The 25538-nt window shown below is 38.9% G+C and overlaps 1 protein-coding gene across 1 annotated transcript in view; it reads left to right on the top strand.

Annotated features, from left to right (window-relative positions):
• LOC125380037 overlaps positions 1–25538 on the top strand; it is a 75275-nt gene that overhangs the window by 21339 nt on the left and 28398 nt on the right. The window contains exon 3 of the mRNA XM_048396079.1: positions 22342–22435. Within this exon, the coding sequence (XP_048252036.1) occupies positions 22342–22435 (94 nt within the window). The remainder of the gene's footprint in view (positions 1–22341; positions 22436–25538) is intronic.

The raw sequence follows: 25538 nt of genomic DNA, 5'->3' as shown, positions 1-25538 counted from the left end.
TTCTAAAGCTACTGCATTCACCTGAAGACCACAGTACTTGAAGGTAGGTGTTGGGGGAATAGCATTGTTCTCAAGGATAGGTTGTTTGCATTTTGAGTCCCGAAAAGTGAATTCATGGTGGTAGTGTGATGTATTTATTGACATGGATATTGGAAATACTTCTCACAGAAAAGGAATTAATATTAAGTAATATTATGTGACTAAATTGTGAAGCAGACATCAGTCCAGATGATTACTTAAAAACATGATCTTGTACATCATCTGAAGTGTTGAAAAGTGACAATATTATTGGATTATTGGTGTATGATACAAATGAGAATGTTTGTATTACACTGTCATGGCCTGTGTCTGTGTATCTCTCCTCTTTGTGCCCCGCGTGTCAGTTGTTTTCAACATGACTTGCTTCTCTTTGTTTAAAACAGCATGAAGACGTTCATATTCTGTACATACTGTTGTCAGACAAGAAAATATAAATTTGACTGACTTCTGCTGAATGTAACTTCTAAGACACTGATTACAACCAGTTGATGTTGTTCTTTGTTTAGAATGTTTGGGGTCATCAGGTGCATATCAGTGTCAGTCTGCCCTTGACTTTGTCAAATGTCAAAGTGAAGGGAAGTTGTCACAGTGGTTTGTCAGTGAGTAGATCTTGGTGAAACGATACATTAATCGCTATTGGGATAACAAATGTTAATATTTCTGATGTTTTATTCTCTTACTACTTGTGATTGTTAATATAAGATTTAAATGATCAACAATTCCTTGAAAATTATGAATAAATTATCAAAAAATATTAAAATGTCAATGTTTCTGCTGCTGAAATATTATGATCAGTACATGTCATATAAGGATAGTGAGTGTATTCTGTTTTTCATTTTCAAGAAATTGATCCCCAGTGCAGGTGATCAACAACAAGTGTCTGTTAAACAAAGGAATGTCAGGGCAGATGTGCCACAAGTTGAGTCTGCTTGGCTGGATTCATCCTTTTGCATGATCTTCAGTGTTTGTTACTATTTAACATGTGGGTTGTGATGAGCTAATCTTACTTGACTGACACGAATGGAACTTAGTTTTATGCACCAGTAACTAAAATTGCACACTGTTAGCATTACTGCCTGTAAAAGTCCAGTTTCCACCCTTGCCAAATTTGGCTGGATTTATGGAGTTACATTTTGGCTGGACTAACGAGTCTATGCACAGTCCAATCAAAGTTGCGTTATGAAATCAACATCCAGTTCATAAACTGCCATGCAGATTTCAGTCGATTGCAAGATTTGCAAAGCATGTGTACCGCCAACTCTGCATCAACAGATATTTTCCCAATCTTTTCATGGTTTTAATCAAGGTGCTTAGATGATTTGATGCAATTCGTGAAGTAAGACCCGTTTTATCACATTATAGATATAGATTATGACCTGATTGCCTTGACTGGGTGCCACCATTTTGTTTGATGCAAATGCAAGCGATATCAGAAGTGGAATTTGATTGGTCAAAAGGAGGGACATAGTAGGGACGTAACTTGAAATAGTTCACTGGTGGCACTTCAATTGAGCCAAGAAATTCCTGCCTTGTTTGGCAAGGTTTGTTCCCACGCTCGATGCTGATTGGCAAGTTAGAAAGTTAACCTTATGTGACCTGCTACAAAGGTGTTCATGCAGAGAGGAATAATATTGGAGTAGAAAATCTGATTTTAAGGAGATTTGGTTTGTGTGCCCCATACCTTTAATGGTGGGTTTTATCAGGGTATGTCTTGTCAGTTTGGGCTTGTGATAATACTGTACTGTTCAAAGGCACGCAGCACCTAAATCGCTCACTGTGCATTGGCACTTGCATACCAGGAAGCTCTAGAGGTTCAAACCAATGCCAGCGAATTGTTCACAATGGCTTCATTGTCTCCTGTCAGTAGAGGCCATCAACCACCAGACGCGGACGGCCTTGAGTCCTCTGATTAGCGAATCAGTTCGTCATTGGTTTCATTTTAAATGACTTAATCAACATGGTGGCGTAATACCTTCCAGTAACAATAAAGGCATTTAGTGACTCCCCCAATTCTTCAAAAGACATTACATGCCATAGAAATCATATGTCTTGTGCTATGATCTGTTTCATTAAAACATTTGGGACGCTTCCTGGTGCCATATTTTCTATGAGAAAATTTCATTCTGTGAGAATCATATGAATCCACTATTCTTGGGTACAGGTTTCGGGAATTGCTATTTTGTATATTGGGCACAGTAAATAACTACGTCGTCTCTCTCCAGGTCGACAAAAAGGAAAACAAAACTCATTTATTATGCACACCCCTCTCCACACAGCAGTATTGTTTTTAGACACAAGTGTGCACAATGAACAAGAAAATATTTAAGGACTGACTGTATATTTTTTCGCTTCATTGAGGTATGAATAAAAAAATCCATGTGCAAACTTTATAAGAATCTGCGTGGCAAGCTTATAATTAGATTAAATATGAAAACATGTTTTATCTAAAATAGTTTAACCAAAAACAGTTGTATTTATCAAAGCACACAAAAAATGACGAGAATGATAAATATTTCAGGTGTAGGAATACATATTGTGGCGTAACATGAATCAGGTGATTGTTTAATTTATGCACATAACTTGACATCCCTACAAAGTCAGTAGCCAATCAATGGAGAGTAGGATCAAAACAAAGTTCATAGGACCTGTCAATCAAGACAAGAGACGAGAAGAACTGCAACAGTCAGACTGTAACAAACAGGGACAAATATGCCCGGGAGATGGCGGCTGTTTCAGATGACATGGTCAGTTACCGCCAGCTTCAAACATAAGTTCCCTGAGAACGGAAAGACACAGTTAGAAAAATGCTAGTTAGGAATGAAACCTGATGACATTAAAGTTGTGGAACCGAGGCAAGTGGGGTTTTCGAAAAAACTGGCGAGCGAGCCTGCACGTTTGCTGTTTCATTCCTTCTCGGCCTTCGGTCTCAAAGGGTTGTTAGGACAATGAATATGCATGAATTCCGCTTAATGTCCTGTGTATGACGATACATGTGAGAAGAAAGTAAATTCCCGCGACTGTAACATATTGGGATTCCCTGACATTCCATAGTAATAAAAGTAGTCTTCTTCGGTGTGCGTGGCTTAATATTTTTCTTTCATTGGGAATGCAATAACACGTGACCAATTCAGCTAATCAGAAAGCAGGAATCACAATGAACACAGCAAAAATTTAATTGCCAGGGACTCCACCAATTTAATGAAAATGAAAAGTGGAAACAAATCTGAAAAGCGCTACCAGTATTTATCTTTTGCCAAATGCAGACTCTCAACAAAACAATTCAGCTAACAATGGGGTGAACTGCAAACAATAGGTTACAAGAGGTTACATTATGAGGCAAGCTTAGCTTCCATGATTGACATGACACAGTGTCCTCTGCACGTCCCAGCCGGGTTCAAACCTAATTGCTGACCATAATGCATTAGGGGCTGGCCACGTGACCCCTTTTGGAAACCATACCATGTGTTACAGATAGACAAAAATCAAACTTTTCAGTGATTTTTGTCGGTCAGTAACCACTTCTACTTCAAGACCAAGGTCGAAAACCCCTAATAGTATGGTATCTGTAGAAAGAGCAGACCCTGGGCAGTAATCTCAATACAGACAAAGAAATGGGAAAAGAAGTAAAAAAAGAAGAAAAGTCCACACACATACATTTAAGCTGGCCAAAGTGTGTGCAGAATGTTTACCCAAGTTCCAAATACATTATTGAGATCCTAACGCATTACCTCATGTGACTGCATACTAGAAACTAGCGATTTGACCTATTTCAAGGGATTCATCAGGGTATATCCGATACCACCCTCATTTTCATTCTTTTTCGACAAATCCCTGGCAGTTCTAAGGGTTCTGAGAATGTTTAGGAGAACCAAAGAATTATCAGAAAATGTGATTAGTACCTACCAGGTTCTTACACGAAAAAAGTCGTTAAACCAAGAAAAAAAGGTCCGAGCTTGTGACTATCTGTGTATTCCCTTGTGTGGATTATGGGGTAGACTATGCCCCGGATAAAGTGACATGGTTAATGCCGTTTTAACATACCCCAACAGCTTTCGATATCAAGGAACTTTGTATCTTGTGTAAACAAGGAATGCAACACGTACCATCTGTGTGAATTACTGTATGTGGAAGATAGAATGCAATTGCCATTTTATCAATATTTTAGCTAGTGGCGTGTAGAAACCATCTTTCACCCTTAAAGTTTTGGCAATATATTTTCAGTTCATTGTGTATTTTTTGTCTGTAATGATAATGATTATAATTTGAAGAAATAAATCTCCATCTAATCTTTACTATTTACTTAAATGAAGGTAATTATGATTAATTTATCAGAAATGTTTGTGCTGAAAGGTTTAACTTTAAAATGTCAAACACTCTGACACAGGAGACAATCTACTTCATTAAAATTTCAGTCAGTCGGAATGAACATCAGTAATTCACAAGAAATTCAATTTCCTATCATCAGTCATTAATTCTCTCGGGATTATGTGCCAGTTTCGTTCTGTCTGGACCACAGATTCTGATAATCAGACAAAATATCTCATAATCTAAATCCTAAATTGACGAGTCAGCACTCCTGCACCGACAGGAGAAAATGCTGTCCTCAAAAGGTCAATGATCCTGCCATCAGGTCATGCTGTGACCCACCCACAGACAAAATGACCTTGGCATTAGGTCAGACTTGGCCAAGCTGACCAGACAATATCCAGCCCCTGGGTAAATATATCCGAGGTTCGTGTGAGGAGCCCCCGTCTGCTGAGCTTTGTGTTGAGATCAGCATTTGTAGAAGGCCATACACTGTTCAGGCTATTATTGATGATTGAGGATATGCAGGATTGACGAGGAAGAGGACGGGTCGCTGCAAGATTCCACACATAATATACTGGGAGGCCAACTATTGACACAGCAGATATTGGCTGGCCTAGTCCAGTTTTGCTGACTCGGGCAAAATCTGTTGACCCGCTAATGTTGTTTTATTTTAAAGATTAAGTAAGAGTTGTAGTTATATGATATACAAATAATTTGATATGTTTCATGAAAGTGATTAATTCTTTGTTTTTATATTTAAGTATTTGCATATTTATTCTGAAAGCCTTTAGATTCCATTTCACTTGGAGTAAAGTTGTTCATATGTAATTACCAATTTATATAGTGTTTCAGTTCTGTATTTGTCTAATTGATCCATTTTACGTGATTTGTGTTTTTTTGTACCAATGTTATTTGAATTAATGAAGAACTTTGTTGCAATTTGTATTTATAACAATTTATTGCCATTTACCCTTTTGCATTGTGAAATATGAATGATCTTTTTTTCCCCTATCAAAACTCGACATTTAAAATTTGCTGTGGTTTACTGGTACTTACAGAAGTGTAAGGTCGTATTAAATGACTTAAATGGTTATGTTTAATTGATTATATTATTTGCTATAATATATGTACATCATGTACATAAATGATTCATCAGTGTACATGTATTATCTTGAAAGTTACAAAAAGCATGATTCCATGCAGGTACTATGTGGATATGTACTATGAGGGAATGAAACAATATCCTTTTTTTATTTTTGAAAACCATGAAGATATATACTCACCGACAAAAGAAACGCGAATACCATACATGTTGGTTAATATATGTAGACTTACTCATATTCAAGAGATATTAGATAGGTTTGCACAAACAAACATACTGGTATGTTGTGTGAACCACCGCTCATGAACACATCCCATGTAATGTCACAGATCCATGACACGAGATGCACCATTTGTCTCGTGCAGGATTAACGTGTAAAGTTTGGAAATCCCGTGCAGCATATTGTGATAAGACTAAGGACTGGTAACACTTGACTGGTTGTTAGTTTTGTCATTAATTGGTACACATTGGCAACATCCCTTCTCAACGTACATACTTCTCTCTATGTTTCTATGGTTCGCATTTCTTTTGGCGGTGGAAGTATATGCTGTGACGATGAGTGCTGTAAACAATTATCTTTGTTCTTCAACATATAGTGATGTTGATGTTTTTCGCAGTGGGCATTGAATACTTATCCTTCTAAAACATCCATGGACATCATGAGCTTGGCCTGTATTGCTGGTCGTATATTTGCTTTGGGTTACACATATCTTACATTTCAAAATGTCTGCATCATTCTGATTAAGATATCTCCCAGGAAATATTTGTAACTGATTGCCACAGTGGATGTTTTTGATAACTCACGAGTTGTTGCAACATTGCCCTCATTCTGGATGGAGGAAAGGTGAATATGTGCATGTATGGCTATCTGACTCATTGGCTTGGGTTAGATGATAGTGATGCACAGATCATATCCTTAGGAATAATATGCATGTTCTTGTTTCATTGAAAGCTTTTCTTGACATTTATTTAGAATCCTGTAACAAATCATTGTTAAGAGTTTCCCCAACTAGTTATATATATATATATATATATATATATATATATATATATATATATATATATATATATATACCCAGTATTGGAATTGAATATGTAATATCTTGAAAAAAGTTATTGATTTAAAAAACAATTCTTGAATAGTTACCAGCCCTTGTGATGAAAATATCCTTCAACACTTTCATTGTAATAGTTTTTGTATAAATCTGAGACCTCGAGATCTGTGTTTGGATATTGTAGACTGCCTTTTTCAGAGCAAGTTCCGTTTCAAGGATGGTTCATTTGAGAGACTACAACCTATGAGGAAATATTGACTGTTCCCAAGTAAAAGGGAGACAGGATAAACATGACAAAATGATAAAAATTATGTCCCACATAATGAAACCCAAACCTTGAAATTAGCTACCTGTGTGCTGTGTTTCATTGAAGCACCTACTTAAATAGAAGCCTGTCTCACACCTTGGTATTAGCAGCCCCATGTCTAACTGTCTGGCCACAGCAGAGCCTAATTTTTACAAAGTGAAAGACAAACTGTGATAAAAGAAAAGTTGCATCAGTGTAAACATTTTGTTGCACAAATGATGGTCGCCTGGCTACCGTCAAACACAAATGGGCAATTCTTAAGACAAGAAGGTGTGTGTATACGCTACACATTCTTGCTCAATGTGTGTGTGTGTTTTAAAGCGACGAATTCTCACTGACAAACCACAGCATTCATGCAAGTTTGTGTAGTTAAACATTCCTTACCAGTTGATCATTGATTTGTGTATTTGTCCCTCCACGCATGCAGTTGGTAATTAAACCAATCCTGGATGAGACTTACATCATCCCTCCAAACCTCCACAATGCCAGATGCATGGAAACTTATTGAAGAGGTGGGTTGTTGGCTGTTTCATATGTTACAGTTTTTTCATTAACATTAGTTGAATGTCAATAGTTTAGCAAGGAAATGTGTGTGTCCTCACTGTCGTGACATACTGGGAATAATTGATTTTGAATCGTCGGTAAATTTGTTTTATGATGTTGGTTGACCATATAGGTAGGGATAGGTAACAAGATCCTGTCTAAACAGGACTTAAAAAACCTGCTGAACCTTTTTTGGAACTTCTCTTTTATTAATGTTAGATAGTGTACGCTGTGTAAATCAGACAGAAATGTAACTGCAATGACGTGATCATTTACGTTTTTTAAAGAACTCTATTTTTCACGTGTTACAGCATGTTAAGTGAATAATGCGGTTTGAGTGAATTGACAGTGTTTTTAAAACAACCAGATTGATACAAAACAGCTGATTGTTGATTGGCACCATTTTTTCCGTTTTTCTTGAAACATGTCTTTAATATGGTTATGGGTAATAAATAGCATAACCCATTCGGTACGAGTGATTACAGAAAATGTCATTTGTGAAATTAATGTTTTTAGTTCCGAGCTTTAATTTCACTTGTGACATACTTTTCATAATCACTCATACTTCGTGGGCTATTCTATAAATCTCTGCCAAATACTTCAAGTCTGATTGCTCAAGCTTGTCACTCTGACAGAAGACGTTTTACAAGACTCCGACTTCTGTGTGATGTCAAGTGATAAAATACAGTAATTTGATCTGTTTTTCCACATTAAATATTCAAAGGTTTTATCGAATGTTACGTTTCAGAAATAAGCATATCGCTGGGATAATGTTAGAATGTTAAGAATGTTTGACAAATAAGTAATGATTGCAGATTTTATGAGCACTTTTGATTGATGTGACTTTGCCAAAAAAGGCAGTCTGACTGATATCTTCATCTGATGGATGGTCTCTGTTGACACTGTATTTATTGGGACTTGGAGAGGTTATATAGTTGGTTTACCTCCGAGGGGAGTGTGTGAGGTGGAGATAGTGAAAGGGACTTGCCCAGAGTTGGTTTAATACAAATACATAAGGCCCCTGCCTCACCCCTACCTCTCCTCTCAGTCTGAACTGTTTAAGATTTTAAAACAGTCGAGTTTGAACATTGTATACTGATGCAGGTTGTGTTAGGGTATAAGTTTTAAACTTAAGCATACTGTAGATAATAATGAAATCAAAAATATGTACATGCCTTAGTTACCAATTTGTGTCATATCTCATAGTGGTCTTTAAATAAACCCTTGTATGAATATAGAGCACAGGAGGGCCCCCTTGAATCCCATGCTCCTTGTAGCAGCCAATGGACCTAGTTGATGGATGTATGACTGACCTGGTTGATTGTGCAGCACCTCGACATTTGACATGTTCCACAGGCAAGGGAGTAAACTGACTATAAAAGTCCAGTTTCCCCCCTTGCCCAAAGAGACTATAATTTTGAGGCTTGATCGTAGCACCACCAGTGGCTGTGTTATGTCCCTTCTTCATCCCTCCTATTGGCCAATCAGATTCCACCTATCATATTACTTGCATTTATTTCAAACAAAATGCCACACCCAGTCAAGATGATCTGATTGATAATCAAGATTTATTTTGTGAAAAAATGGGTCTTCTTCGCAAAGTGCATCATAGTACTTGAGCACCTTGACAAAATGAAAAGATTTGGAAAATATCTGTCGACGCCCAGGTGACAGTACACATGCTTTGCAAATCCTGCAGTCCACTGAAATCTGCACTGCAATTTATGCACAGGGTGTCGATTTTGAATCGAAACATAACTCAATAATTCCAGCCTAGTTTGGAGGTTGTGGGTGGTTTCAGTGTCACCTGGCTGTGACATCAGGCCGTAGGGTTGTGTGTGGTTTCAGTGTCATCTGGCTGTGACATTAGGCCGTGAGGTAGTGGGGAGGTTTCAGTGTCACCTGGTTGTGACATCATGCTGTGAGGTTATGGGAGGTTTCAGTGTCATCTGGCTGTGACATCAGGCCGTAGGGTTGTGTGTGGTTTCAGTGTCATCTGGCTGTGACATCAGGCCATGAGGTAGTGGGGAGGTTTCAGTGTCATCTGGCTGTGACATCATGCCATGAGGTAGTGGGGAGGTTTCAGTGTCATCTGGCTGTGACATCATGCCGTGAGGTTGTGGGGAGGTTTCAGTGTCATCTGGCTGTGACATCATGCTGTGAGGTTATGGGAGGTTTCAGTGTCATCTGGCTGTGACATCATGCCGTGAGGTTGTGGGAGGTTTCAATGTGACATCATGCCGTGAAGTTGTGTGAGGTTTCAGTGTCATCTGGCTGTGACATCATGCTGTGAGGTTGTGGGGGAGGTTTCAGTGTCATCTGGCTGTGACATCATGCTGTGAGGTTGTGGGAGGTTTCAATGTGACATCATGCCGTGAAGTTGTGGGTAGTGTCAGTGTCATCTGGCCGTGACATCATACCCGGGGTGGTTTGTTGATCATGCTGTCAACCCTTGGTTTGTCTTGTCTTGATCAATTTACACTCATCATGATATACGTGGCTAAGACTACTGGTGAAAAAGTCTGTGGACTCAGACACCTAGTTTTAAGGTTGTATTAGTAGCATATATATTTAAGGAGACACATTTAACCAATCCGGTGCCGAGCAGCCAAAGTTGATTAGTTGGCGAGACACATTATATATAGACCAGCACTGACAGCCCTTACATGCATACTCATGTGCGGTGTTCACAACTCGTTGACATTCAAGCCAACTTTCACAGACAATTTGAACTGTTTTTGTAACCTTAAGTGACTAATTTCCAGAATCACATGAGCCAGACAGCTGATCTTGGGAGATAACAGGCAACATTTAGAGAAGACATTTCAATTACAGAGTGTGTTAAATTAACTTATACATCAATAGATGAAAGGTAACGACAATAAAATGTATTATAATAAAATATTCATCTGAACACTTGATTTTAGCTATGTTAAAAAAGCTTAGAAAAAGTATCTGTGGTACGGACTTGTGAAATCTGCTTGTCAATACTCCAGGGGAAACTGTCTTTTCAACGTCTGTCAGTTCGTGTGTTTTTAAAATTAAATTTTAAACAGCTTCAAATCAAATCTGATAGTTGTTTTTGAAAAATGCTTTTCAATAAAAAAACTGCATTTTAATTTTTTATTTTTTGCTTATGAGAAGTTTAGGTTTGAAAAACTGAACAATGGAAATTACCTACAATTAGCACCATAAAATCAGAATGTTTTTGGATTTTTTCATGCCTAAGCTTGTTGTATCCACTTTTCTCTGAGATCAAATCTTTCATATCCAATATGTGTCATCTTAGAGGAATGATAGTGATAGAAATTTGAAGTCATCTGACTATTGACGAAGGAACACCCTTGGACCCTTAATCATGTGAAGCTGCATGGATTCCTAGCTGCTATGTTCAGTTACATACCAGACATAAAACTATTACTGGGGATATACTCTACATGACAGCAAGATTAGTTGGACTTATTGCTCATATTGCGTCATTGTATGATAAATAGCAGACAGCCTATTTAGGATGGGTTTCTGGCGTATACGTATGGAGAGTGAACCGTCAAGGTTCCTGACGGCAGAAAGGGAATTTGGGGATAGAGACAATAAATAAGAGTGGATATATATTTGACATGGAAAACTGTCGGAAAATTTGCGCCATACAAAAGTGACCTCCCCTTCCAGAGTTAAACCTTAAGCTTAAGACTGAAAGTCAGTGAGCACTGACATAAACCAAATGTTCTAAACCAAAATGGAAGGGGGCTCTAAGAAGACAGTATAGTGTTTATCCTAGCTTTTATAAAAAAATGGGCCCATGGACACCTGACTTGAGTTATGTGGGCCATTTAGAAAATAGTGTAGGCCATGTCAAATTGCTGTGATTTGTTAGCTATACAGTACTTAGTAACTAACTATTTCTATCTTCCAATACAGGTAAGGTCAACAATTAGAACACAAAGAAAAGAGAGCAAAATCTATTCAACACATTTATTGAATGTTAAAGATCAATTCATAATGAATTTGTAAACAAATAAAGCAATAAATAATACCCAATTCTCAATGTTCGTTAACTACAACCATAGCAACGAAAGTGTGAAATTGCAAAATGCAACGTGATTGGTTCACTAAAAGAAAGACCAATTGCGATCAGCTTTACAAAGGGCTTCATTTTTTCTCATTACGCTGATTTGTAGGCATCGCACTGTCATTCGTAAGATAGTTTGAAAGTTATTTGCCGAGTTCGAAGTACTCAAATCAATAACAGGTCGCTTCGATGAAGCAAGGTAGTGCTAATTTTGTAAGCAAGGAGTTTGGAGTTTTGCAACAGTTGGCAAGTAAAAATAAACTTGTAATGCATTTTAGATTTATTTTTAATTTTACGAGTGCGCCAACATGACCCGCCTGTACTTTTATAATGCGCCATACAAAACTTCAGTGCGCCAATGGCGCAAGGGTGCGGCCTAGAATGAACACTGACAGTATGTATTAGGAATCCTGAAAGACTCCAGGTTCACCATGACTTCTACTGCTTCCTTCAATGCACTCACTCAATCTGAGCTGTGGTGGTTAGAGTTCTGGATCAATGGGTTTAAGACAGCAAGGTTCCAGTCTATTTTAAGAAAGTGGATTAGTAGTTTTAATTTATCCCTGACCTTTGATGGGTCAAATAAGCTTTATTCTTTAAAACAAATTAATTTAATTCAAAGGCAAGTTTGTAGAATTAAGTTGACAAAACAGATATTGACATATTTGGTAGAAAGTCCAGTTGATAATGACTCTTATTTGACTTGTCTTAAAACAACATTAGAGATTCATAGAATATTGATTCATCACGTAAGCATAGTGACCTTATCAGTTTCAAACAGGAACAGAATCACACAAAGAGCTAAGCGCGTTTGACTTGGAATTCCTTGGAATTCTATCTGCATGGAGTTGAAGGAAGCCAAGCATGTTGACTGGACACTTTTCCTGTTTGACCGATGCAGCTGATGTCAAGAGAACCATGATAACCTCAGTGCCAGAATCTATCTGGCTAGCCGGTGTCTACTGTCAGGATGACACGACGTGATCTCACAACCGATCATTATATGGCATCAGCACATTTCTGAACCCTCTGAAGAATACACAAGCAATCTGGTGATTCTTCTCGAACCAAGCTGCAGTGGCTTGCACTAAATGACCCCCAATTTAATTAGCAGACGTTCGTTTCTGTCTGATTTCACTACCAATGTGTTTCCACCCAGACGGCAAGAAAGCGTGGTCGGTTGGTCAAACAGCGCTGTTGGTACGTCACAGACACAGCGCTGTTGGTACCCCGCATTGTGCATGTTGCATCTTCAGGCAGCGCCTGATATAGCGCTGATTACTCTCCCAATAATGAGATGGCTCAAGAATCAATTGTGGAATCTGCCTGATGTTTAGAGCATGGTCCATCCTGCTAGGACGGTCTGTATTAGCCTTTCTAATCGTTGTTGGTTTATGCTGGGGCTTCCTGCCAAAACAGTGTGTAGACTTTGTGAGTTAGAGTGCATGGGTGCTAGCTACCACTGGCTGGGCTCCAGGTTAGCAAAATTTACCTGATAATATATGTGTCTGCAGCAACAAATTCAATACTGCAGTGGCTGCAATAAACCATGGTCAGATTGTACAGGATTCACATGCTGGAAGGTAGATTTTTACAGTAGGGAGAATATGACATGCTTGAATTTATGGAAATGGCTGCATCTATTGCCTTTGATGCCAAGTACAGAGGCAAAATGGCCCATGCATAGTGATTTTGCAAGAGACAATTGACATTTGAATATTGTCACGATTTTATCAACTTGTGATATGACTTACTTCTGTATCATTGCCGAAATTTGAAAAAGTAAATCTTTAGGACAGTTTGGTTGACCAACAGTGTACAAGAAAATGAACCAGTCTGAAACCTTGCATGCAGGATTGTCCTGAGTTGTGCAATTTTTCGCTGATGACGAGGGACAAAGTAGCATGAAATCATACCATGAGAGGAGCAAAGGTACTGAATTCTGAGTTAAAGGATCACTTGGCCCTGAATTTTTTGGAAATATTTTGCATGAACTTTGAATTCTTGCTTTGACCCGTGAAGAGCAATATGAGAATGTGATGATTCATGCATCTCATCACTAATTATTGCCTCGTGGAGGGTTTGTCACAGGGGTCTGATAGCCAACGACTTTCAATTATGTCATTGCTAGACTAATCAAGAGCTACTGTATCATCAGATGAAGAGTGCTTGAGGTAATCAGATATTTATTTTGTCTATACAGATGAGAAACATCTGGTGAAATTTCCCTGGCGTTAGGAGGTGCTATATTTTTGTTAAATATATCTGATATATGTCTGAATAGTCTGAAAACTTTGAACTGAGAGATATGTTTGGATGTTATCATACACTATTATTGTGATAATTGTAGGTATTCAGTTCGAAGTTGGAAGTGTCAATTTGTTGGGGTCAGCTGTTGCAATACTCTAAGTAATATGTGGTAATGGGTAAAGTACCAAACTGTAGAGTAACTGCAGTTACAGAAACATGGGGATCTATGCTAGAAACAGGGCTTCTGAAACTTATAAAGTGTGTGTTGAACATTTGTGTGTTTGAAGGACAAGACTTTCCCAATCCCTGGGCCCTGCCGAAGTCTAGACATTTTAATTAGTGCCTGTGTGAAACTGAGACAATGTCTGTATAGTTACGGGAATTAATAACTTATAATGTGATTTTTTAATGACTTGAATCCAACTATGACTGCCGTATGACTCCCTTTGACTGATACATTTATATGGAAAATACAGATTGATTGACCATTTCAAAAGAAAGTCTTGCCTCGAACTAAGATTTTGCTCAATCATCTCTTTATGAGGAATATAGTCGAATATGGGAATATAATATCTGTAGACTTGTCTTATTTGCTGCCGCCAGATATTGTTGATGCAACAATAAATTCACTTATGTGCTCCGGAATATTTTAGACAGATCATGTTGTGCTTCAATATATTGTATTCTTATGTTGCTGAACATAGACGCCACGCCACACAAGGATAGTTTCATCAAATTAGCTTTAAGTTTTGTCTACTAATGTTTGACTAGAACTGTATTTTCACCATGTGAATAGTCGTGTAAAATGGACCACAAGGGGCAGTGATAGTCCTCGTGTGTTTGTAGCACTACTGGGAAATGACAAAATTAGGAAACTTCATCGAGAGCTGTCAGAATACCAATTAATGAAATCCATTTCTAGAAAGAAAAATGTCAGAATTACCACATATTACATAATATTCAGTTTCCCCAAAAATGTTATCTTGTGATGAACAAAATATTTTGAAAATAGTCTCCTGAATGTGTAACTGCCATTAGAAAATGATTGTATAAAAAGTATAAGATTTTCGCTTCAGTTCTTGATTTGAGGCTGATGAAACATGAGTTTGCAAAGGTTATATCCACTCAACCCTTTATGACATTAGCTCAACTTTACAGAGAGGAATTATTAACTGTACCGTTTCCTAAGACCAGTCTCAGTGTATCATCTGTTTCATGCGCAATTCCCTGAACAGAATTCATAAATAAATTGCGTTGTTCCCGAGTCTTCAAGCATACTTCCAGACGGCACTTACCGGCATGAGCAGAGGATTATACTTAAAATGTTAAAAAATGCAGACTGTAGTCCAGATTGGATTGAGAGAAAGCTGGAAGTCCAATGTGTCCTCCCCATCCCGCTCCTGAGCCAAGGTGTGGGCTTATCAAAGGCCTTCAGTCTGGTGACCCTCAACCAGGAGCAAGGTGCCTGGCCATAATTAGTGAGCATCACTAGCAGACTGTTGAATAAAACAAAATTGGCGATCGGAGCTTCGGAATTGTCTCCCGCTACAGTAATTTTGGCAAGCTATCAATAATTGTGTTCAGTAAACCCGTCTAGGAGGCTGGCACCAGACAGAATTATGTAAGTATAGGCAGACGATGATGCAGTCAGCATGCAGTGACGATGCGGAGTGGACGTTGCTACATGACTTTTCGCATTCACCATTCCACCTTGTTGGGATTTACATGTATTTCACTGGATTCTGTTTCCTTCTTGTAAAGGTGAGACAGCTATTGTACAAATTTGAAATTATTTCAATCATTATCTGGTATTTTATGAAATATCATTTGATATGAACCGTTGATTCATTATACAAAAGTAACAAATTTATTTTGTCTTGCTCATCTGGCTCAATATGTTTTCTTGTCTGGCTTGTGAGAATATTGAGAATTAGTTACCTCATATGGATTAGTTTGCCAGTTCCGCCAGCCCAGCCTCCCAAAGGATATTTTCATCCTCTTACATAATGGTCTAAAATGACAACTGCGAAGAAGATAACTGAAGGAAAAAGATTTGATAGACGTCCTCTCCTCTTGCCCCAAGCAGAAAGCGTCTTTGAGTATGTCTGCTCACATGACATTTCTTAAAATATCCAGTATTTAGCGGTGAAATGTCGTAGTGGACGGGCATCGCCTGGCCTGTCATGTAATCAACTGTGCTGCAAAGCCAGACAGCAATACTATGCTGTGTTTAAATATTTTGATAGAATGTCTGCATTTTATTACGGCTAATTAAGTGGTTGTCTAATCGATGTCTGGGTTGAGTTACATGTAGCAATTTTATGAGAATGTTCAAGCTTTTTACAGCACATTGTGTTGCATGTGATTTTAAAATAACAACATATTTGGCAGAAATAGTTGAAAGAAATATGCAGGTTTTTTAAGAAATGTACAAACTTCAAAAATGTTGTTTGATAAATGTTTAAGTGAAATTAAGGTTTGATTGTGACTTGTAATGTAAACTGAGAAACCGATATGATGGATATTGTCACGGAATGTGTGAGATGATGTGTAACAGACTCCAAGCATTACATTGTGTGAGTAGATAATGAGTACCAAGTGTCTGGTGGGATCTTTTGAGCTACTAACCATCAATTTATGAGGAAACCAGGGCAAGCGTCCTTGCAAACACAATTGTCTTCCAACAAGTCTCATGTTTCCATGTCATTTTATTGACAAGAACTTGCTTTGGTGTCCCAACAGTCCAAGTTCTATGCGATATTTGGCGTATCTGGTGGTGGTCTAATTGTGTGTTATGTCTTTTTTAAACCGCAGACCTCACTTGATGGTGGTGATGGTCGCAGCAGCATTGATGATGTAATATGGCTGGAATGATGCTAAACGTTCTCTTGAAAGAACATTCCCTCACTCACCCTGTATCTGTAAAATTAATTTGCAAGTCCATACCCCTTTTAAGATATGGACCTGCCCATCAGTAGAAATGTTTCAACTCGATCAAGATGCTTTCGATAATTTCAGTGTACTGACCTCGAGATCATTTTATTTGTCAAACCCCGGTATCTTACAATACTTAAATATGAACAGGAAGGCCTATCCTGATGTATCTCGCCCAACTTCTTGCCATAAAGGAAGTGTTTATTCCACGCTTTGCCTCTAATTTACTGCATGTATGTGTGCGATAACAACCGTATCTCTCAAGTGGATATTGGCAGTCACAATGCATAGCAACCATGGTTATTGATGTTTATTAGCTCTGTATGTCTGAAATTTGCATTTATCTATCTGTAGGTGGAATGTTTGATCATCCCATAGAGAATACTGCCCGAAGAATCTGCTGAATGTGCATTTTTCTTTTCCTGCACGTTTTGCTTTTGCCAAGTCATCTCGTGGAGGAGGTCATTTGAAAGATTACGATATGATGCTGTGATTATGTCTTTAGGTTTAGATTTGATAACTGAAGGAGGTTTCTGGTTTGATGTAAACTGTGTCCTTGTTTGTTGATGTGAGGATACATACATTGGTGTGTATTGAAGGAGGAATGTGGATGGAGATGGCAACAGTTAATCCTTCTTCAGTATCAACCCTGGATTGCTGATTACAGCATTAATAGAATTGCAGAATAGCTTTTAGTATTTTATGTTTTAGGATTCTTTTGTCTAGATTGCGGTGGCCACGCATCATTGGCTCGTCCTTGTGTGAAGTCATGGTTCATTTTGAAGTCCCCATCCTCCATGTTTAATAAGGAACAAATATTACATGAGCAGTGTCAAATGCTAGAGGTGTCCTGAAGATTTCTGCTGTAGTATTTTAATCCAGGGACCACTTACATATTTTTTCTTCAACATTATGTAATGTTTATTTGTTCGTCATTTAACGTCTGAAACATCAATTATCCAGCTTCCATATTTGGTGTTGTGCGCACTTGATTATAATGCTCACCCCTCATTGTTGGGTACAAGTATTGGGATATTGATTCTATATTTCGTCAAGAACTACCTTGTATTACTGCAGGGGAACAAACAGGAGTAACAGACTTGGTCAATGAAAATGAGAATTTTGAAATAAAACATCTCTGGAAATGGTGATTTACAATTTAGATTGTATTTCCTGTTATGCTGGTATTATTGTGTATGCAGAGATTAAGATTATTGCATGTAAGGCGACATTTTTTTATTTCTTGGTTTACGGATTTCAAACTCGTTTCAAAAATGAGGTAGGCAAATTAAAAAACAACAACCAAAAAACCTTTCGAATTGTTTTTTTACCCTCCTTTTATCCTAAAAAAGTTAGGTAGGCATATAAAAATATATTCTGGAGTAACAAAAGTAAAAAACAACTAAATTTTTCAATAACATTTTATTATATCCCTGGCACTCAGCTTGTGCACAAATGGCAAATAGAACAATATTCATGTCATGGTGAAATGCATGAAAGACGCCGCCATTTTGGCAGCATGGGTGACGATGAAACTGTTCACAAATTTCGCTTTGTGTTGACACCCTTTGATGTTATTACATTAGGATCGCAGCAAGAAATATCAGAGTGACTACCCTTTGCTTTACACTCTACGAGGAAACAAAATCTTTTTTTTGTTTGAACTTGAGTAATATTTATTTTTATTTTTTTAAACATTTGGACAGGATGGTGCATCCGTAAACCAAGAAATAAAAAAAATGTTGCCTAATTTTGTTTTGTAAACTAATCCAGAAATTGCAGTCAGCTGTACACAATTTTCTCCCAATCTGCCAGTGATTCAATTAAAAAATATTATAAATGAAAAGAATTTTAATGCAGTGATTGGAAGAAATTGTATCTGAAACTACTTGTCCTATATATTTAAAAACACTTTAGCATAGTTCTTTACTATATTGCCTGGGACATTTTGACAAGTTACAGTTTGCAGCTATTTTGATTGCACAAACAATATATTACCAAAATTAATGTGAACAATATTGGATGAAATTAAAATATATTAGATAACAAAGGTAGGGCCAGATATGCAATGAACACTTTTTTAACCAGATAATGTGATAGTACAGATATTGGTGTCTACTCAGATCTATGGCAGATTCCACAAATCTTGACCTTTCATAAGGGTAATATGATATTTTATGGACCCAAGAAAATGATATTGATCGTCAATAATTGTTGTATTTGATAATATTTGATAATAAAAAAAACCCCATGAATATTTCAAATTCAACAATAATTGAATCAGATGTTAGAGGACGTCACAGGAGATAATGCACAACAAGCCTTGTGTTATGCTCTCTGATTAGCTGATAATATTTCTCTCATTGAGTCCATGGCTTAATCACTCAGGGCAATACCATGTTTAATCGCTGGCAGGGTGGGTCTCAGGGCAATAAAACTGTGTTTTAAGGAAGGTCATGTTACCCTTTCTCGACCAATGAAAATACAAAAATAATGATTTATGTAAATGTAATAATAAACTCTGGCACACAGATGTTGTTACTCCGTGCAGAGTTGCCTCATAGCCATGTCAGAATGTTCAAATCCCAGCTTCACCATGATGTTTCTGGGTTTGACAGAACCATATCTGTGTTAATGGCTTTCACCAAAGTGGTAAACATCTTAAGATCTGCAACATTTGTGCTTCCCCACCACACTTAAAAGCTGATACGAAATGTTGGAGCATAAAGTGTAGGGTGTTACGCCCAACCCTACTCACTCACTCACTCACTCACTCACTCACTCACTCACTCACTCACTCACTCACTCACTCACTCACTCACTCACCCACTCACCCACTCACTCACCCACTCACCCACTCACCCACTCACTCACCCACCCACCCACCCACCCACCCACCCACCCACCCACTCAGGGACCAGGCACTGTCATTTTAGGCATTATAGGCTAACAGTAAATGCAGCCTTGCATACAGCGGGAATACAAGAGCCTTTTCTTGAATGTAATGTTGAATTTAGTTAGTCTGTCGTTATGAAAGGTTGCATTGTACTTAAGTTGGAGAGGGGCTTTGAAGCGATCTGAATAAGCACTGCCACAAGGATAGAATACTAAGTCCATCATCGTCCTACCCTCATCAGTCACTAAGGACTTACTGTTACATCTTTACAGTTGGGAGTGATGTACCGAAAGGAGACTGAGACGGTCTGGCCTGTAATATTCAGTAATGGGGATTATGCAGAAGAGATTAGACTGTCTCATAGGCTGTTATTTATTATCCACATATTTCCATAGGATTAGAGTGTCAGGGTAATTTTGGCCACAGTTGCAGAGCTTCATGTTAAGTACTTGCACAATAATATATGACTATGTATATCATTGCTGTCTCATTTGAGCACAAAGGACATTTTGTTGTTGATCATTTTAACATTTAAGATTCGTCCTTGCAAAACTGCTTTATGTTAGTGCTGTTTTATTTATAATTTTTATAAATTTATATGAACTATGCATTATTTGTATTATTTAATGACTAGACATCTGTGAACATTTATTTCTATCTTGGGTTTCGCAACAGAATTTCTTTGTGAGGTTTGTTGGAGAAAATGTAATATCGTAGAACATTATTTATTATTTAGTCACATTCACAATTGTGTGAAGTTGTTGATTTTGTGAAATGCTTGTACAGGGCGTCTGAAAGGTGGTCAGACTCTGTGACTTGATTGATTGCATGTCATTGTATGCAAACCTCATGGGGTGTTGCACATGATATCAATCACTGGTATAACTGGTCTAGACTCGGGTATTTGCACACCACCAACATGTAGCTGGAATATTTACAGGAAACCAAACTGTAATCTGTGTGAGAGTACCGACTATGTACTCAGCCACTGATTTTGAATAACAGCTAGTCATCTGCTATTTCTGCTGGCCACAGGTAAAATACTGTCAGTTAGGTTGATCTTAACACTTTAATGTGAAGAACATGTTCTGATCGAAAAAATGGGGTAGCCCTGGGTCAATAACAATCCTTGTAACCCCAGCCAATAATCTTTCTGGAAACACCATTGTTTCTGAAGGGGATATAATCCTGCTGGGCAATAGCTGTGGTCTGGATGTGACATGGATCAGTTCAGTCAGATGCCAATGCCCTGAGACCTTGGTCGAGGTGATATCACGTCTTGTACACCAAGTGACAGACTATGGTGCCAGACTGATATCACGTCTTGTACACACAGACCATGGTGCCAGACTGATATCACGTCTTGTACACACATGACAGAGCATGGTGCCAGACTGATATCACGTCTTGTACACACAGACCATGGTGCAAGACTGATATCATATCTTGTACACACAGACCATGGTGCCAGACTGATATCACATCTTGTACACACATGACAGACCATGGTGCTGGACTGATATCATGTCTTGTACACACAGACCATGGTGCCATACTGATATCACATCTTGTACACACATGACAGACCATGGGGCCCGACTGATATCATGTCTTGTACACACAGACCATGGTGCCAGACTGATATATCCGAAACCTATGATTCTTAATTCAAATTACTGATTATGTCTAGATTTGGCAGCACCAAATGGTGTTCATGTTCACACAACCTGCCCGACTTTGCCTTTCCTCCCACAAGCTGAAACATGTGGTGTTACTGAAATATTGTTCTGGAGCTGCATGGAGGTGAAACTCACCCATTCCAGTCCAGATCTCGACCTCCGAGTGCCCTTTGCGAAGGAGACTGTTAACTACTACATTGATGGGCATAAACAAATGGTACTGACAAGGAAGTTTTTGAATGATCTGATTTAAATTTGCTTGGACTGCCTACTTCTTACTACTTAGTTGTATCTTCCCTTTTCCCCTCTTCCCTTCCCTTCCGCCCTTCCCTTCCCTTCCCCTTTCCCGGACTCTGTAGTTCCCTGACTTGATAGTCCCCTTCCCCGGACTCTGTAGTTCCCTGACTTGATAGTCCCCTTCCCCGGACTCTGTAGTTCCCTGACTTGATAGTCCCCTTCCCCGGACTCTGTAGTTCCCGGACTCTGTAGTTCCCTGACTTGATAGTCCCCTTCCCCGGACTCTGTAGTTCCCTGACTTGATAGTCCCCTTCCCCGGACTCTGTAGTTCCCTGACTTGATAGTCCCCTTCCCTGGACTCTGTAGTTCCTGGACTTGATAGTCCCATTCCCCGGACTCTGTAGTTCCTGGACTTGATAGTCCCCTTCCCCGGACTCTGTAGTTCCCTGACTTGATAGTCCCCTTCCCCGGACTCTGTAGTTCCTGGACTTGATAGTCCCCTTCTCCGGACTCTGTAGTTCCTGGACTTGATAGTCCCCTTCTCCGGACTCTGTAGTTCCCTGACTCTGTACTCCCCCTTCAAGAATCCCAGTATTGATCAGATTTCATCTTTTAAAGGTTAAACAGGTTTTTTCCAACTTGACTATCTTTAGCATTAACATTCTTTGATCTTTGAAAAAGAATATGATAACTAGTCATGTCTATGTGTATTATTTCACCATTTGCATTTCAAGCACAAATCTTAATACATAGGTCCATATGTAGTCTTACATCAGAAGCCAACTAATGAGCAGGGACACTTCTGTGTCATGTTGTCTTGAAAATGTCACAGCTATATATGTCTACATCATAGCTTTATCTGCTTCCATTCTTCCAGCTCTGATATTGTTATAGTTTACTTCAGAATCTCATTTATCTTCAGGTATGTGGAAGAACATGTTCAGAAAACAGGGGTTGCCATAGAGACGCAAGGATTCACATTCATTACAAGTGGTCGCAAAAGAGAATCTCTCACGGTGAGAATGTTTGTCACTTTCAATGCTGAGGTATTTTGGTATTACGTAATTTGCTTTCCTGAAGGACATCAGTATCAGTAAGCGTTTGGCCTACCGGCTTACTGTACTCTGGTGGCCTAGTCATCTAAAGCGCAGCAATTCGCTGTGCAGAGTTGCATCCCTTACACATGCCAGCCACCTGTGATTTTGGGTTCCAATCTCAGTTCGCCACAATGATGTTTCTAGGTTTGTCAGCACCATGCCCCTGCTTGTGGCTTTCACCACAATGGTAAATGTCTGGGACCTGTATACGGGCTTTCCTGCCATATTAAGCTGACACCATGATATAACTGGAATACTTTTCCGCAGTGTTCAACCCAATCCACTCACCCACTGGTTTACATGTGTTTGTGATATTCTGTTGTCTCCACTCTGAATGAGTGAGTGACGCCATGTTTTATGCCACACTCAGCAATATTTCCACCTTATCATGTTGGCCTGACAATGTACTAACATGGCCCAGATAGCTGGTGGTAAATATCGTCACCTCCCAGGGACCTGTTTTGACCAAGAATCCCTCAGGGGCAACTGGATATGAACTGGTACTATTTGAACACTTTAAGGTATATTACTTTAATGTTGTTTAATGCATCACTGGGGAATATTCCTGCTATATGACAGTGGCCTGTAAATATTCTAGTCTGTACCAGACAATCCAGTGATTGATACAATGAGCAATGATCCACTGTCGGGACATGATGACGGCTGATCCATTAAAATCTTCTTTTACATCCAATATGGGTTGCTGGGGACCAATTCTAACCCAGAATGCCCATGGATACAGCAATTGCATGAATGAGCTTGCTTCAACACATGGGTGGTTTAAGCTAAGTGGTTCAGACATTCATTCAGCATGCTGAACACTTGCGTCCCAGTTGCCACATGGGTATCTGTGGAGCCCAGGAGCCAGGAGCCCATTCTCAGTGTCCCCTGTCCTCGTATGGCTGGATTGCTGTTAAACATGGAGTAATACCTCTCTCACTCGCCTTTAGTTCAGCCTGAGATTAGCAGGTACTTCACATGGTGTTGAGCGGTCTGTCACACAATGATTTGATGTCTGTATAAAAACTCCCTTATGGATGATGATTACTGGCCAGGTTTGTTAATATTGAGCAGACTAAATATATCATGATACTGATTCTTGTTTGATAGCACCAAAGAATGCACAATTCTATAAGGCAATAATTGTTAGTTTTAATGATAATTTCCAGATTATATGAAAAGTAAGAATATGTTGTCCCCATAAGGAACTGACATCCTTACCATCTGCTTATCTAGCCTTGCCTATTATGAGGATAGAATTATTTTACACCCATGGACTTATCATTTAGTACAGCCTTGGAGCAAGGCTAGATAGCACCATACCCCATGCTCTTGGGTTTCACCAAAATGGTAAATTTCATAAGACCTGCATCACTCCGGGCTGTTTTTAATTGTCATGCCATGATACTTTCAACATATTCAGCTACAATTTTAGAGATTTTCTGTAGTCCGAGTGTGAATACAGGTCAAGTGACCATTTGCCTGTGAGATTGATTGGCTGGGTCTTGTATACAAAGGGCCAAGGCACCCGTTTTGCTCCAAAGTAGAGGGGCTTTATTTTCAGGAATCACAGTCTGGAACACTGGTGATTGATGATAGCTGTGTAGGTGGCCCATCACCTGGGACTATGATTTGCCTGGTATACAAGACTTAGAGCCTTTGGACTACGTCTTCCCAGAACATAGTCTATAATTACAGAAGTTCAAATTTGGCTTTGTGTGCCCTGTAGTCTAGGGTGCCACAATTTCTTTTTTGAGAGTTGAATCCCTGTGACTTGCCTCATTCACACAATGATGACGTGGCATGATATAGCTAAAATACCTAATCAGTTAACCCAACTCACTCGTGGTGGTGATAGCGTCCGCCCGGAGTGAGGAAGGTCCGGGGACGTCAATACCCTGGCCACGTCATACCAAAAGACGTTAAAAGATGGTATTTGTTGTTACCTTGTCTGGCGCTCGGCACTAAGGGGCTAAAACAAGGACTGGTCGGCTACAAGTCAGTATACTGTGTCTGAGTGGGGAATTCATGTTAAAATGCTGCATGGTATCTCAGTGGGCAAGCACTATAAATCGGCCTCAGTCCAGACTAGTACAAGCAGCCACACACACATGCATGCACGTCGCTATATAAGCTGAATAATCTTGGACGCGAGGTTAAACCCCATTTCATTTCACCTGTCGGCGCACAACCGTTTTTCCTCTCCAAGTTGATATTGAGGTTAAGGGGGTTGACAAGTATGTTTCTAATACCATGCTGAAAGAATTTAGAAAAAGGTGGGTTGTTAACTTGGAGAGAATATTTTGTCAAGAAAACATTTGAATATGTAACATCCTGTCTTGCTTTCTTTGTTGCACTGTGTTCAAAGAAAGGCCACATAGTTTTTGTTGTCTACAGATGTTTACTGTCCCAATTATCTTGGGTTGATTGAAAAAAAATTTATAAAAGAAATTGTGTGGCTGAGTTTTAAAAACCTTTTTTTTTTCACTTTAAGTACTTTGAGATCGTGGGATAAAATAAACGTTTGGACTTTTTGAACACGTAGTTAGGTATTTTCTGAATAGTAACGTGTGTGTATGTGCTGCTGAGAAGGTTTTCTTAGAGGTTCGTAGTGGCCAGAGATGATCAATTATTATTTAAAAAGATAGGCATTTAAGTTTGATTTTTGTAGATGTATCGTTTTTCTAATGGAGCAGACATGGCAGGATTGGGCATGTACAATTTTTTCAAAATATTTTCATATTTCTCTTGGTGGATTTTTTATTTGGTCAGTTGAGTCCATAAACCGAAAAATTACTGTAGTGTTGCCTTGGACGTGTCTGAGTGAGGAGTGTCGCAGTGTTTCCTGTCTAGCTTCCTAGACCTGTGAAGTGTGCCAGTGTTTCAGCTCGGCCCACACCTGCCTGTTGGTGCACTCACTCACCTCAGGAGCACATCCATCTTGTCGAGGCCTCTGCTGGCCAAGTGCACCAGCCTCAAGGCAAAGGTCACCACTCGTCATCATGTGTGTTACGTTTGTGCT

The sequence above is a fragment of the Haliotis rufescens genome, unplaced genomic scaffold (genome assembly GCF_023055435.1).
Source record: "Haliotis rufescens isolate VD_foot unplaced genomic scaffold, xgHalRufe1.0.p SCAF_15, whole genome shotgun sequence".
Taxonomy (NCBI): domain Eukaryota; kingdom Metazoa; phylum Mollusca; class Gastropoda; order Lepetellida; family Haliotidae; genus Haliotis; species Haliotis rufescens.
The sequence above is the reverse complement of the archived record's forward strand: the minus strand, read 5'-3'. Positions and strand labels throughout refer to the sequence as shown.